At 34.7% G+C, this 14,195-nt stretch overlaps 1 protein-coding gene across 2 annotated transcripts in view; it reads left to right on the forward strand.

Annotated features, from left to right (window-relative positions):
• The window catches only part of SCN9A (sodium voltage-gated channel alpha subunit 9), a 204,272-nt gene that overhangs the window by 163,650 nt on the left and 26,427 nt on the right, over window positions 1–14,195 (forward strand). For both annotated transcript variants that reach the window (XM_033231248.1, XM_033231249.1), the window contains exons 21-24: window positions 4,474–4,596; window positions 8,902–9,183; window positions 10,133–10,186; window positions 11,150–11,287. In XM_033231248.1, coding sequence (XP_033087139.1) covers window positions 4,474–4,596; window positions 8,902–9,183; window positions 10,133–10,186; window positions 11,150–11,287 — 597 coding nt within the window. The remainder of the gene's footprint in view (window positions 1–4,473; window positions 4,597–8,901; window positions 9,184–10,132; window positions 10,187–11,149; window positions 11,288–14,195) is intronic.

Raw genomic sequence — 14,195 nt, forward strand, 5'->3', positions numbered from 1 at the left:
GGGAATAAATCTTAAAACAGTCGGTGAGATCAAGGAATCTCAAATAGAAACTGATGGTACAACACCCATTATTATCATTTCATTGAATATACTCTAATTATTTTATATTTTAATAATATAATTCAATAATATATATGACATGTTTCATATTATTTAAAATGGCTTTCTTACATTATTTTATAACCTCAATCTCCCAGCCTTATTTTTCTCAGAATGATGATATGTTCTTTATCTTTTACTAATTCTTCTAGATATTCAGAAACCTAACCTTTGTGTTTAGGGAAGAAACATCCTGTAATCAGTCGCACTTTTTAGAGATTTGTTTCCATATAATGCCTGACATAATTAGAGGTCAACACGCAAGTTTTTATATGCCAATAAGTGCTTTAAAATTTAACCAAGGGTTTGCATTATTGAGCTTTTAAGAAAAGTTGAATTCGGCCGGGCGCGGTGGCTCAAGCCTGTAATCCCAGTACTGTGGGAGGCCGAGACGGGCGGATCACGAGGTCAGGAGATCGAGACCATCCTGGCTAACACGGTGAAACCCCGTCTCTACTAAAAAAAAAATACAAAAAATTAGCCGGGCGAGATGGCGGGCGCCTGTAGTCCTAGCTACTCGGGAGGCTGAGGCGAGAGAATGGCGTAAACCCAGGAGGCGGAGCTTGCAGTGAGCTGAGATCCGGCCACTGCACTCCAGCCTGGGCGACAGAGCGAGACTCTGTCTCAAAAAAAAAAAAAAGAAAAGAAAAGTTGAATTCATAGAGCATCATACGTGGATTAGAAAATCACAAGTAAGCATGATCATAAATAGTAAAATCTGACTGCAGAATGTTACCAAATTAGTCATATTTACTCAAAAGTTCAGTTTCTCAACTGTTATTTAAAGCTTCATAAACTTTTGGCTTCTGGCCAGGCATGGTGGCTCACGCCTGTAATCCCAGCACTTTGGGAGGCTGAGGCGGGTGGATCACCTGAGATCAGGAGTTTGAGATCAGCCTGGCCAAAATGGTGAAACCCTGTCACTACTAAAAAATACAAAAAATTAGCCGGACATGGTGGCAGATGCCTGTAATCCCAGCTACTCGGGAGGATAAGGCAGGAGAATTGCTTGAACCCGCTAGGCAGAGGTTTACAGTGAGCCGAGATCGCGCCACTGCACTCCAGCTTGGGCGACAGGGTGAGACTCCATCTCAAAATAATAATGATAATAACTTTTGTTTTCTTAATCACACAACATATTAAATATTAAAAACAATAACTTGTTTTCTATAATATGTAGGTTATGTGAAAATATTTTTAACATAGTTATATATTACACCTCATATGTATTATCTTGGGTTTCCCCTGTGTGAACTCTAACTTCTGATATAGTAATGATTTCTTGTTTTTTCTTCAATTAACCATTCATGTGTCAAGTTATCTAGTTACTGCCTAGAAAATGACAAATGATAAAATGGATATTTTTGTAATTTAGTAGTTTTAAAGAAAGGCTGCCCCAAATAAGAAGAAATTATAGAAGGAATGTAGGTTTTCTTTTCTCTTAAACTAAATATGATGGGGTCTCTCTCTTAAAAAATTATACAATATTTTAGATATTTTTAAATCTTTAAAATATCACAAATATACTCATTTTCATCATTCAGTGTAAGAAATAAAGGTTTACAAGTAAAACTGAACTTATTTTAAATTAAGAGATATGGCTGTTTAATAATGGAAATTGTTTTATATTTGAAAATTTAAAGTGATAATTCTCAATGAGTATAACATCTTGTTCAGGGATATGTGTGCAGAAATTATGGAGATAAACAACTCCAATTTGAAATATTATTTAATATTTTGGAAACAAACAAATATAATGCAAAGTACAGAGAGTCAAGCTCCACACAACATTCTTGCTGATATAGATGCAAATTTCGGGATGCAGATTTGGCGGAGTGGTTGACTTTTTTTTTCTTTTTTTTTCTTTTTTTTTTGAGACGGAGTCTCGCTCTGTCACCCAGGCTGGAGTGCAGTGGCCAGACCTCAGCTCACTGCAAGCTCCGCCTCCCGGGTTCACGCCATTCTCCTGCCTCAGCCTCCCGAGTAGCTGGGACTACAGGCGCCGCCACCTCGCCCGGCTAGTTTTTTGTATTTTTAGTAGAGACGGGGTTTCACCGTGTTAGCCAGGATGGTCTCGATCTCCTGACTTCGTGATCCGCCCATCTCGGCCTCCCAAAGTGCTGGGATTACAGGCTTGAGCCACCGCGCCCGGCCGACTTTTTTTTTCTGAAAAGTATAGTAACTTATCTACAGCAGTTGTTCTTGAAGCATGGTCTCAAAACTTAAAACGTTGGCACATGTAGGTGAGAACTCGTAAGAGGTGAGTTCCTCCAAGACCTACTGAATCAGAAACTCTGGGGTTAGATGTGGCAAATCGTTGTAACAAGTCCTACAGATGATTCTGTTATATATTCAGGTTTCAGAACTACTTATATTATTTGCTACTCAGAGAATGGACTCGTCTGATTTCTGCAGGCTTCTGGGTTATTTGAAACTTACTTGATTAAATAGTGTTCAGCAGTGCAGGCACATATTTGTATATATACACATGTGTTTATAGAAAGATATGAATATATATGCATATATATTCTCCGTTACAAACTATACCGTGGTCTTCTTAATAATATACATATATTCCATGTCATAAAACTCACTTAACAGTGGCTTGGAGAACAGACCTATCCATATTTTAGGGGCTGTATCGATTATAACAGACATGTCTTAGTCTACCTTTTATTGCTGTAACTGAATACCTGAGACTGGGTAAAGTATTAATTAAAGAAATTTATTTCTTAAAGCTCTGGAAGCTGGGAAGTCTAAGGTGGAGGGTCCACATCTAATGAGAACTTTCTTGCTGGTGGGGACACTGGAGAGTCCTAAGGCAGCATAGGGCATCACATGGTGAGGGATGTCCACTGACAGCCAAACTGGGTTTTATAATAAACCCACTTTTGTGATATCTAACTCACTCCCATGATAACCCATTAAGCCCTTACTCCATATTCCATTCATGAAGGCAGAGCCTTTATGATCTCATCACCTTTTAAAGGCTCTGCCTCTTAATACTGTTACATTGGGAATTAAGTTTCAACATGAGTTTCAGAAGGGACAAACATTCAAACCACAGCAAAACATTTTAAAATTTTGTATTTTTTCTGATTAAAGAGGGAGCATACATATTTTCAAGTGTTCTTAAGTGGAAAATAATGGATGTGAATGACTGGGCAAATTTAAGAGTGGCATGAGGAGCAATTTATTCTGCTAAATATATAGCTTAAGGAATTAAAGCAGTATTACATTTAGTGAGACATTTGGAAATACTACACGAGGACGAGTACTTTAAAACACCTCCTGCTTCGTAAATCAGTTTACCTGTCTCTGATGGTAACAGCAATGAACTTGTTGTGAACAATGACTTTTTCTACTCCTGAAGTAGATACACATATAAAAAGTTGGCTCCCATGTGTTCCTATTCTTCCCTTGAAGACTTGAATCTCTCAGTCACTAACTTAATTCGTAATGAAGAACTGCATTCCAGACATTTTTCTTAGACATCGTGTCCTGCTACACAGGATGTGAGGCAAATGAATATTTTCCATGGAACTAATTCAGAGAGTAAATGCATTTATAGATCCAAATCTAAGATCATTGAGGAGCTCATTGCTTTGTAACTAAAATGTGTATTGATTGTATTGCTGTTCATGTTCTTTCTTAAGATAATTTACGGTAAGAACTCAAATTTCTTTTGGATACTGGTTATGGTAATTGTGGCTGATCTATCTAACATGATGAAGTTCTTATTATATCTATATTGATTGTTTAGCCAATGAGATCAGCTACTCTCATTCTCTCTTCAGTACAATTGTGATTTTTCTCCCATGAAAAATTATTTGGTAGATCTTTGGTGCCAATCCTGAGAAACTGTAGGGCAGAAGCAATCTCGTTGAGAATTTGCCCCAACTCAAAATCATGAGTCTACAAAATGTTTTTTAATAAGATGTATACCAAGGCAACAATTTAGTTGAGTGAATACCACACTTTTAGGGCTTAGCTTCAGAATCACACACTTCATTTTGACCTGAGTTTTATAATTAAAATGTTGACCATTGTTCTAATGAAATCTTTAGATTTAATAAGCAATTACAAAACAATTGATTACAAAAGTGTGAAAAGCATATGCATGATTTCTACTCAAATAGAATAAACAACTTACTTTGCTTACATTATTTCTTCTTATTTTGGTTAACCTTCTTTTAAATCTATTTCCTTACAGAAACCTCCACCTTACCCTGTTTTTAGGCATTGACTACACAACTCCATATATAAAATCTTATTGTTCCTGTTGAGTTGCTTTTAGTGAGTTTCAAAATTGACTTTTTCCTTTTATGCTTCATCATTTTATTGACACAATTAATGAAAATGCTATTTTTATAGGTTTCTTTGGTTACTTTAGTGGCAAACACTCTTGGCTACTCAGATCTTGGCCCCATTAAATCTCTTCGGACACTGAGAGCTTTAAGACCTCTAAGAGCCTTATCTAGATTTGAAGGAATGAGGGTAAGAAAATACTAAACTTTATAATATTCTTATTTTTTTAATGGGGTTTAAAATATAAAAAAATGGGTGTGTAGAAATTATGAGTGCTTTCTATTTACATAAATATGTGGGCTGTTTATGTATGTGAGTGTACGTACATATGCATATATATGTATGCATATATGTATACATTATGTATATAATAGTATGCATATGTATACTATATATACTATGCATTTACATACTATATACAGTATGCATATATACTATATATACTATGCATATATGGTATATATGTGCATATGATATATACTAATAGTACACATATGCATGTTACATATACTAATAGTATATATGCATATTATATATGCTAATGGCATATATATGCATACTAATATATAAATGCTAATTATAGCATTAATTAAATAGTATATTACTAAAAATAGTATAATACTAATTAGTATATACTAGTATATATTTATATATACAAAATATGAAATACTATATATAAAATATACATATATAGTATATGTATATATAGTAGTTACTGTACATATTAGTGTATATATATGCATACTATATATACATATATACACACACAGTATTTCAGCACATATTGTTTAACAAGGGAATAAGTTAATCACAGTAATCCTGCCTTTACCTAATATTGTCAAGCGATAGAATGATCCAAATGAGTGACTTTTTCCATGTTAAATGGAAATCTTCCCTGTGCTAGGAAGTCCCAGTGAAAGGGGAAACTATTAGTCCTAACATCATCTCTCATACATAAGTAATCAAGGACCTACTTATATCATGAGTTCAAATAATACTTGTTTAAGGAACTACCTGGGTAAGGAGCATTAGAAAAGATAGGGAAGTGAGACCGCATCAGCCATCACATTTAATTTCACCTTTAAAATAACACTGCAAAGTAAGTGGAATTATAACTCAATTATATTTGAGAAAACTAAAGGTCACAAAGTTTACTTAATTTGCACTTAGGCTGCAGAGTGCCTGAAAAGATAATTAGCAGAGACAAACAAGTTATAATGAATAACAACTACCATAACCTAGCTTTAGGGATTGTATTAAACTAGCAACTTTGTAACACACATGAAGGACAACAACTTTATTTTCTGTAATTAGTCCATATCCTCATGTGTTGGTACTCTTCTAAGATTTCTTCTTCCCCAGATTTATACCTGTTTTTTTATGCCTCTGTTCTGAAATGCTTCCCCTGCCCTCCCCCGACCCTAACCCGTCTATACAGCAAACACCTATCTGTCCTTTAAGGCTCAATTTAAAGTTGCCTTGTCTGTCCACCAGCAGACAAACTGCATATTCTCTCTCTGTTCAGACACCTAAAATCCTCATTATATTGTATTTTACTTATTTGTTTACTTAACTACCTCCCTACCTTACCATCTCTGAGCAATTTAACACGGAGATTAGTCTAGCTTACTGATATTTTAAGTGTGGTTTACTAACCAACTATTAGCATTATCTACAAACTTATTAAAAAGATGGGCGAATCATGAGGTCAGGAATTCGAGACCAGCCTGGCCAATATGGTGAAACCCCATCTCTACTAAAGATACAAAAAATTACCCGGGCGTGGTGGTGCTCACCTATAGTCCCAGGTACTCCAGAGGCTGAGGTAGAAGAATTGCTTGAACCTGGGAGGCAGAGGATGCAGTGAACCGAGATCATGCAACTGCTGTCCAGCCTGGACAACAGAGCGAGACTCTGTATCAAAAAAAAAAAAAAGCAAATTCTTGGATCTCACCCCAGACCTACTGAGTCAGAAACTCCAGGATGGGGAAGAAATTTGGGTTTTAACCAGCTTCAAGTGAACATTAGAGATCTTTCAGCCTACTAAATCTTCACTGTTACCCCTACAAACCTAATTATGACTGAGATCTCTGCTATTTTAAGTATCCAGTGTATAATGGCTTCCAAATATGTAAGAAAGAACATTATTATATTTAAAAAGTTCATAAGCACAATTCAAAAATATTCTATCTACAAGTTGAAAATTACAAGTTTCATTTTGTGCAGAAAGGTGGTATTAGAATTCATTGACATTAACTTAATTTTTTGAGCATTAATAGAATGCTACAATCTATCCAGAACTTTCCCCTACAAAATCACTTCCTTCAGTGACTAAGTCAGCCTATTATTTTACTCTGTTTGCGCTTTGTTCTTTATCTGTATTACAGGTGAATTGGATGCAGGAGAATAGTTTAGTATATTTTGAGGAACGAATGTCTATTTAGTTACATTTGTTAACCACGCAAAAAGAGATATTTCTTCATGCTGCAGGGCTATTTTGAAGGATAAATGAAATAATGAAATAATGCATTTGAGGCATATTGTAGTTAGCTTGTTTGAGTCCTTCGGCTCTTTAGCTTTCTCAACTGGCTTCTCATCAGACCAATATGTGCCTGTCTTTCTCAGAGACCCATGATTCCATCATTACTCACGTTTTTTAGAAAAACATTTTAAATACCAACTATGTGTCAGGTGTTGTGGTATAAAAAACACAGAGTACAGTGGTACATAGACCCCAGTCCCCAAAGAGTGAGTAGGGTCAATGGTTACAAGAGAGACAGACAAGGGCACGTAATGATACAGGAATATACAGGAGGGAGTGGCTATCTGGGGAAGTCTGGGAAGACATCACAAGGAGGTGACATTTCAGACATTTCATGACTGAAGAGTAAGCCCCAAATCATAGGCAGATAGGCATTCAAGGCAGAGATACCACATGGTAGGGCAGCACAGAATAGAGTATGCAAGGTGTGCGTGGTCAGTGACTAGACAGATCAGTGTGCCTAGGTGATAAACGTAGCAGGGAGGGCAGCAGGAAATGAGCATGAAAAAGTAGACTCTGCTAGGAGGTGGCCACTTTGAACTTCATTCTCTATTCCTGTTCCTCCTAATCCTTTTTGAGGTCACATAGACTATGAGAATCTCATGAAAGTAAGAATTTTCTTTCCAGAAAGAGAGCACAACCATAATGTTTGCTATATAATTTCGTGCCCCCAGGGAACCTCTACAGGTCCATGAACTCCAAATAATCATTGCTCTGGACCAAAGGTCAACAAACCCCAGCCTGTTTTTTTCTTGGAACACATCCTTACCAGTTTGTTTATGTGTGACCTATGACTACCATCGCAGAGTTGAATAGTTGCAACAGAGATATAACCCACAAAGCCTAAAAATATTTATAAAAAATATTTGCAAACGTTCTCCCTAGATGATCTGATTAGTAGTCAGAGATCCTTAGTATTTCTCCATTTTAAAGCATCCTGAAAACCTGCTTAATACATTGCAGAAAAGAAGGATCCCAGTGCTACTTCCCTAACAGGTTAATCTTTAACACATTTTTACTTGAATGGGAACTCGAGCTGAAGTGTAGAAGACAGGTAGATTTTAAAGGATTAAGTAAATGAGAAAATCTGGAGAGTGTTAAATGCTACAGTAATTGCCCTGGAGGAAAACTGGAGTGGCAAGACACACTGGTGATCAATAGCAGTACAAATGCTGAAAAGCAGAAATAAAGAAAGGATTAAAGAAAAACTGTTCCTAATTTTTGCCTTAACTGAGGTCAGCACTATCTATATTTAGGCACAGGCTTACATATAAAGTATTTAGAGTAATAATAATAAATTTAAAAAGATTGCTCTTATTTTGTAGAACCAGCCAAATCTAAAGGATTCAAACCATTTAAAGACTCTCAATCCTTTTGTAGAGAAGAATGTCTCAAATAAAGAGAATAAGAAAATAAAATAACAAAATTGAATTAAAATGATGTCCAGTCATAATTCCACCTGATATACACCAATAGTTTCTCTATGGGGGAATCTTTAATGCTGGTAATAATAGGATCATGAACATTTAAATGTATATAAATATATATTTTTCATTTATGTTTATAAATTTCTGTTTTTCCAGAGTATACAGATTTTACAAGTTTACCTTATCAATAACAGGTTTTGGTTTATTATTTTTATTTATTTTACATTTATTTAAGCTATTACACTATCTTATTTTGTCTTATAGTTTGCTAATAATTTTATTGTGTGATAGTCATGTAATTTGTAAGCCTGGTGATCACAGAGTTCATGTCTCATTTTGTCTTGCTTGGCACACTGCTGAGTGTAGAGTAGGCATTTAATAAACATGTGTCGGTTGGTTGGTTTGGTGTCTTAGATATTTAAGGGTGGCTTTTCTAATCTGTTTATGTCTTCACGGCATTTTTTCATGTTGCCTATTTAACATCTTACTAATCCTAATCATTCTTTTCTTTCTTTTGAATACTAGGTGGTTGTGAATGCACTTATAGGAGCAATTCCTTCCATCATGAATGTGCTACTTGTGTGTCTTATATTCTGGCTGATATTCAGCATCATGGGAGTAAATTTGTTTGCTGGCAAGTTCTATGAGTGTATTAACACCACAGATGGGTCACGGTTTCCTGCAACTCAAGTTCCAAATCGTTCTGAATGTTTTGCCCTTATGAATGTTAGTCAAAATGTGCGATGGAAAAACCTGAAAGTGAACTTTGATAATGTCGGACTTGGTTACCTATCTCTGCTTCAAGTTGTAAGTGTCACCTTTCATGAATGCTTGGTATTTTAATAGATATTGGACAAAGGATATAAGTTATTCTTTAAATAGTTTGTTCATTATAAATTGAAGATAAAATACTGTATGGTTTTTAAAACAGTGCCAGTCTTGACCAGGCTCGGTGGCTCATGCCTGTAATCTCTTCACTTTGGGAGACCAAGGTGGGCAGATCACGAGGTCAGGAGTTTGAGACCAGTCTGACCAACATAGTGAAACCCCATCTCTACTAAAAATACAAAAAATTAACCGGGTGTGGTGGTAGGCTCCTGTAATCCTACCTACGTGGGAAGCTGAGGCAGGAGAATCGCATGAACCTGGGAGGTGGAGGTTGCAGTGGGCCAAGATCACGCCACTGCACTCCAGCCTGGGCTACAGAGCGAGACTCCGTCTCAAAAAAAAAGTGCTGGTCTTTCCTAGAACATGTTCCTATATGAATAAGAAGCACGGGTTCTGTTGCATTTGAGTTATTAATTTATAATTGACTCTTTGGTGTCATGTGGACTCCCATCTTGCACCATTCAAATATTTCTTCAGAAATAAACATTTTTGGACTTCCTGCTTCACACTATGAAGGGATGAGAGGAACTTCCCACAGGCGTGGAGAACCCTTAAAATAATGGAGAAAAGATGTTTCCTGTCTTATTCATAAAATTTCCCTTCACCTTTAAAAAATAAAAGGTTACATGCAAAATTCACAGGCAAATGTAACAATTTGGAAATAATTAACTAGAACTAAGATTTAGCATGTTACTTGGGAATATGTCCTTTTTAAAAAAAATCTTTATATTAAATGGACATGTTGAATACAGCAAAACTTACTAGTATTGCTTAATAATTGTGGTAACATTAAACAGATAAAACTATGTTTATGGCTATTTTAGAATATGAGTTTAACATTCAGATTCTATCAATATTATTCTTAAAGGCAACATTTAAGGGATGGACCATTATTATGTATGCAGCAGTGGATTCCGTTAATGTAAGTATTGATTATCTTAGCACTAAACTTTATTTTTACAAGCTTCTGTGTTTATTTCAGTGATTTCCAAACTATAACTTCATGAAGCCCTTGGGACTCACTCTCACATAGACAATGAAGAACATCCACCTGATAGTAGCCTAGTGGTTGTGAGTACAGCAGTTGGAGGAGATAGAGCCCGATTCAAATTTTAGCTGTACCACATCATCCAAGCTCTACAGCTGACTTTGGGCAAATTACCGTACCTTCCTGAGACTTAGTTTATTTGTCTAATCTATAATTTAATGAATCTATCCTTTGTCTAATAAATGTCTATAATCATCCAATGCCTACTCCATAGTATTGTGAGGACCCAGCAAGAAAATAGAAGCAGAGCATTTAGTGCAGGCTGGCATTACTAAATGCTCAGTAAAAATATTCGCTTATCAAATAAAAATAATTATAATGTATAACTTTTACTCTTTTTACATTTTAAAACACCTTGGATGAGTTTATGCGAAATAAGTTCCATGCTAAGAAACTTTAATGATTACTCCCTAGGTAACAGTTTTACAAAATCTAATAAAGACATATTTGGAATCAAATGAAAATACATGGCAAAATTTATATAAATATGATAATGTCTCATTTATAGTACTTTTAGAAATAACATATACACAGTATGTCACTTAGTTATTGAATTGTCCTACCAATATGAGCACAAGTATGCATATGATTAAGCCCTTTGTAGTTATTTGAAGATTATATTGTTTATTACATAAGTATGTAATAAGTTAAAGAAGTATGTAATGAATACATGTTGAATAAATTGTTGAGTGATTATGTTAAACCTCAACAATGCTATAGCTCCTTAAATCCTGTTTACCTAGGATAGCACTGTTTGAATTACCTTGTCAAACCATGTGAAAAAGAAAATGAGGAATGTTATTGTCCATATAATGCTAACTTTTGTAAATTTTATAGGTAGACAAGCAGCCCAAATATGAATATAGCCTCTACATGTATATTTATTTTGTCATCTTTATCATCTTTGGGTCATTCTTCACTTTGAACTTGTTCATTGGTGTCATCATAGATAATTTCAACCAACAGAAAAAGAAGATAAGTATTTCAAATATTTTTCATTGCAATGAAAGGGATGAACAATTATTTTCCAAAAAAGATAATGTAAAGTTTAATTTGATATCAATTCATGATTAGTTTTATTAGAACTTAATTTATTTTTCAAATAATTGACTAGTATACAATCATAAATATACTTAATCTCATTCATTTTTGCACAGAAAATAATTTTCTAAATAATAGGTTCTGGCTAACCTATGATTTAGGTTAAACCCATAGTTTTTGAGCAATATATCAACTATTCTGTTTTTTCCAGTGTTTCCTATAGAGGATTGAATATTTTTAAAAAATCAATACACTATTTATTCAAAACACATTTTATAAGTAGCTATTTATTTTATTCTGTGTGATACATATTGGGTTGGAGCTTGGGGGAGACCAACATAAGATATGGTTCTTGAGCTCAAGGAGTTTATATTGTAGCAGAATAAGTAATACAAGTACTGAAAATTAAGATTTGATGAATACTGTAATTTGGGCAATCTTCTGAAATTTTTAATTAATTAATCTTCACATCAACTGTATTAGTTTCTTTGACCTGTGAGAACAGGATAATACAAACCTGATGACTTAAAATAAGAGAAATGTATTCTCTCACACTTTTGGAGGTTAGAAGTCCAAATTCAAAGTGTCAGCAGGTCCATGTTCGCTTTAAAGCCTCTAAGGAAGTACATTTTATTGCATCTTCCAACTTCTGGTAGCCCAGGTGTTTCTTGGTTTATGGCAACAGAACTCCAATCTCTCCCTTTATAGTGACATGCCATTTTTCTTCTGCGTGTCTTTCTCCTCTACTAGTAAGGATGTCAGTCACACTGGATTAAGAGTCAACTCCACTCCAGTATGACTTAATCTTAATTACATCTTCAATGACATTATTTTCAAATAAGGTCACATTCTGAAGTGCTAAGGCTGAGGACTTATATGTACCTTCTTGGGGAACACAATTCAACCCATAACATAAATCACAAAAAGTATTATTACAGAGTCTCTTTCATAAATGAGGAAAGGCACAGAGAGATTAAGTGACTTGCCCAAGGTCATATATCGAATATGTGATGAAGGTTAGATAGAGTCAGTAGTAAATTCGATGTATCTTGTACTCTATTACTTTAGACTCTCTACTATGCTCTATCCCCAAATACTATAATAATGATAAATACAATAAGAAAAATTAGCAAGAACAAAAAATGTACATGACAGTTGGAGTAAAAATAGATGCTGCTATAGAATGGTTTATGAAATATGTGACAACTGAGAAGGCTTTGGAAGATGAGTAAGAAGATATGCAGCAACTGAGAGGCAAAAGAATGGCTAACCCACATGGAGGGAAACAGAAATGAGTGAGCAAATGAATTGTGTTGATAAAAGAGGCAGCAATTCAGGGGGGACAGCAATGCCTTCAGTTTTGAAGAAATTTAAGATTTGGAGAAATAGTAAAAGATGAGGTTTTTGACCTGCTTGAAAGTAGATATAAAAAGCCGTATTAGACCTTTTTTAGTAGCAGCTGGTGTTTCATTCATATATGTTGAGTAGGGAAGAACATGGAAGCAGGAGATTATGTTTATTAAGACTCAATGACATGTCAGATCCTGTATAAAATACTTCTAATGTAATCGTAGTCAAATTTTACAACAAATCCTAAAGACATAGTATCCTCATTTAACCTCTCAGAAAAATTTTCTTATTTGCACATGGCCTAACAGCTAAAAAGTAGTTTCATTATGGATCTAGCTCCAGAATTGCTTCTTCTAGAGTCTGAGACTGAGCTTTAAAAAAAATTAATCTAGCAGCGATGCCCAAAATGACTAGGGAAAGACCAAAGACTATTTCAGACCCTGCTTGACCTGCTACCTGGCCCATACTTACTCTCCAAATTAGTGGCAATGGAGAATAGGAAATATGTTCCATTCAAACATTTTAGAGGGTAGAATCTACAGTATTGCTTGTGATTTGCAAGAGATAAAGGAATCTAACTGTGGAGTTCCTTGTCAACTAACTGAGATATTCTGGTTGTAGTACCACCTATACAAAAAGAGACCTTTGGAGACTAAATGGTAGAATTACAAGAGAATAATCATTTCGGGTACTGGCTTAGCATCTAAGAAGACAGATGTACATGTATCGAAATGTCATCAGTGTGTGTGATTGACTATTCACATGTAGACAAAAGTTTAGTAAATATTGCATTATTTATCCTGACATTTCCAAATACAGATGTTTACTTTTAAAGTTTTAAATCTCGTGTTCCATTTTACATTTTATAAAGTATATCCTGATTTTCAATTAATTTTTCTCAACTTAAGCATTATATATACATAAATGTAATATATAAGCACACACAAGTAATTCCTCAGTCTTCCTTGCGTAGGATAAATTAAATGCATCTAGAAAGAGCAGTATGAGTATGAATAAAACAGCCAAAGCCCAATTGACTTTAATCTTCCTGCTTGTTAATGTCATTCTTACAACAACATTTCTACTGCAGGAAGTAAAATAGAATGGGTTGATCCTATCACCACTAAAGTCAGGAAAGAGTTACTGATTTAGAAGCATCGAAAACTCATATCCCCTATCATTCTTCCAGTATTTCATCTTGAAATCTAAGTATAGCTTTTATTTTCTGACCTTTTCTGAATGATTTAGAATTTCTTTCCACTCTTCCCTGAAAAAACATGACCAACACTTCAATTAGTTAACACATGCTATTAGAATACTTCTAATATCTAATTAGGTAGTAGATGCTTTGTGATGAACTCATTTATTCCATAGAAGAAAAAAAATGAAAGTGATATCCTTTTCTTTGCCTTTCCAAATTTTAATTATTGTGGTAAGGACACTTAATATGAGATCTACCTGCTTAACACAATTTTTAAGTATACTATATATA

This window comes from Trachypithecus francoisi, unplaced genomic scaffold (genome assembly GCF_009764315.1).
Source record: "Trachypithecus francoisi isolate TF-2019V2 unplaced genomic scaffold, Tfra_2.0 Lachesis_group13, whole genome shotgun sequence".
NCBI lineage: Eukaryota > Metazoa > Chordata > Mammalia > Primates > Cercopithecidae > Trachypithecus > Trachypithecus francoisi.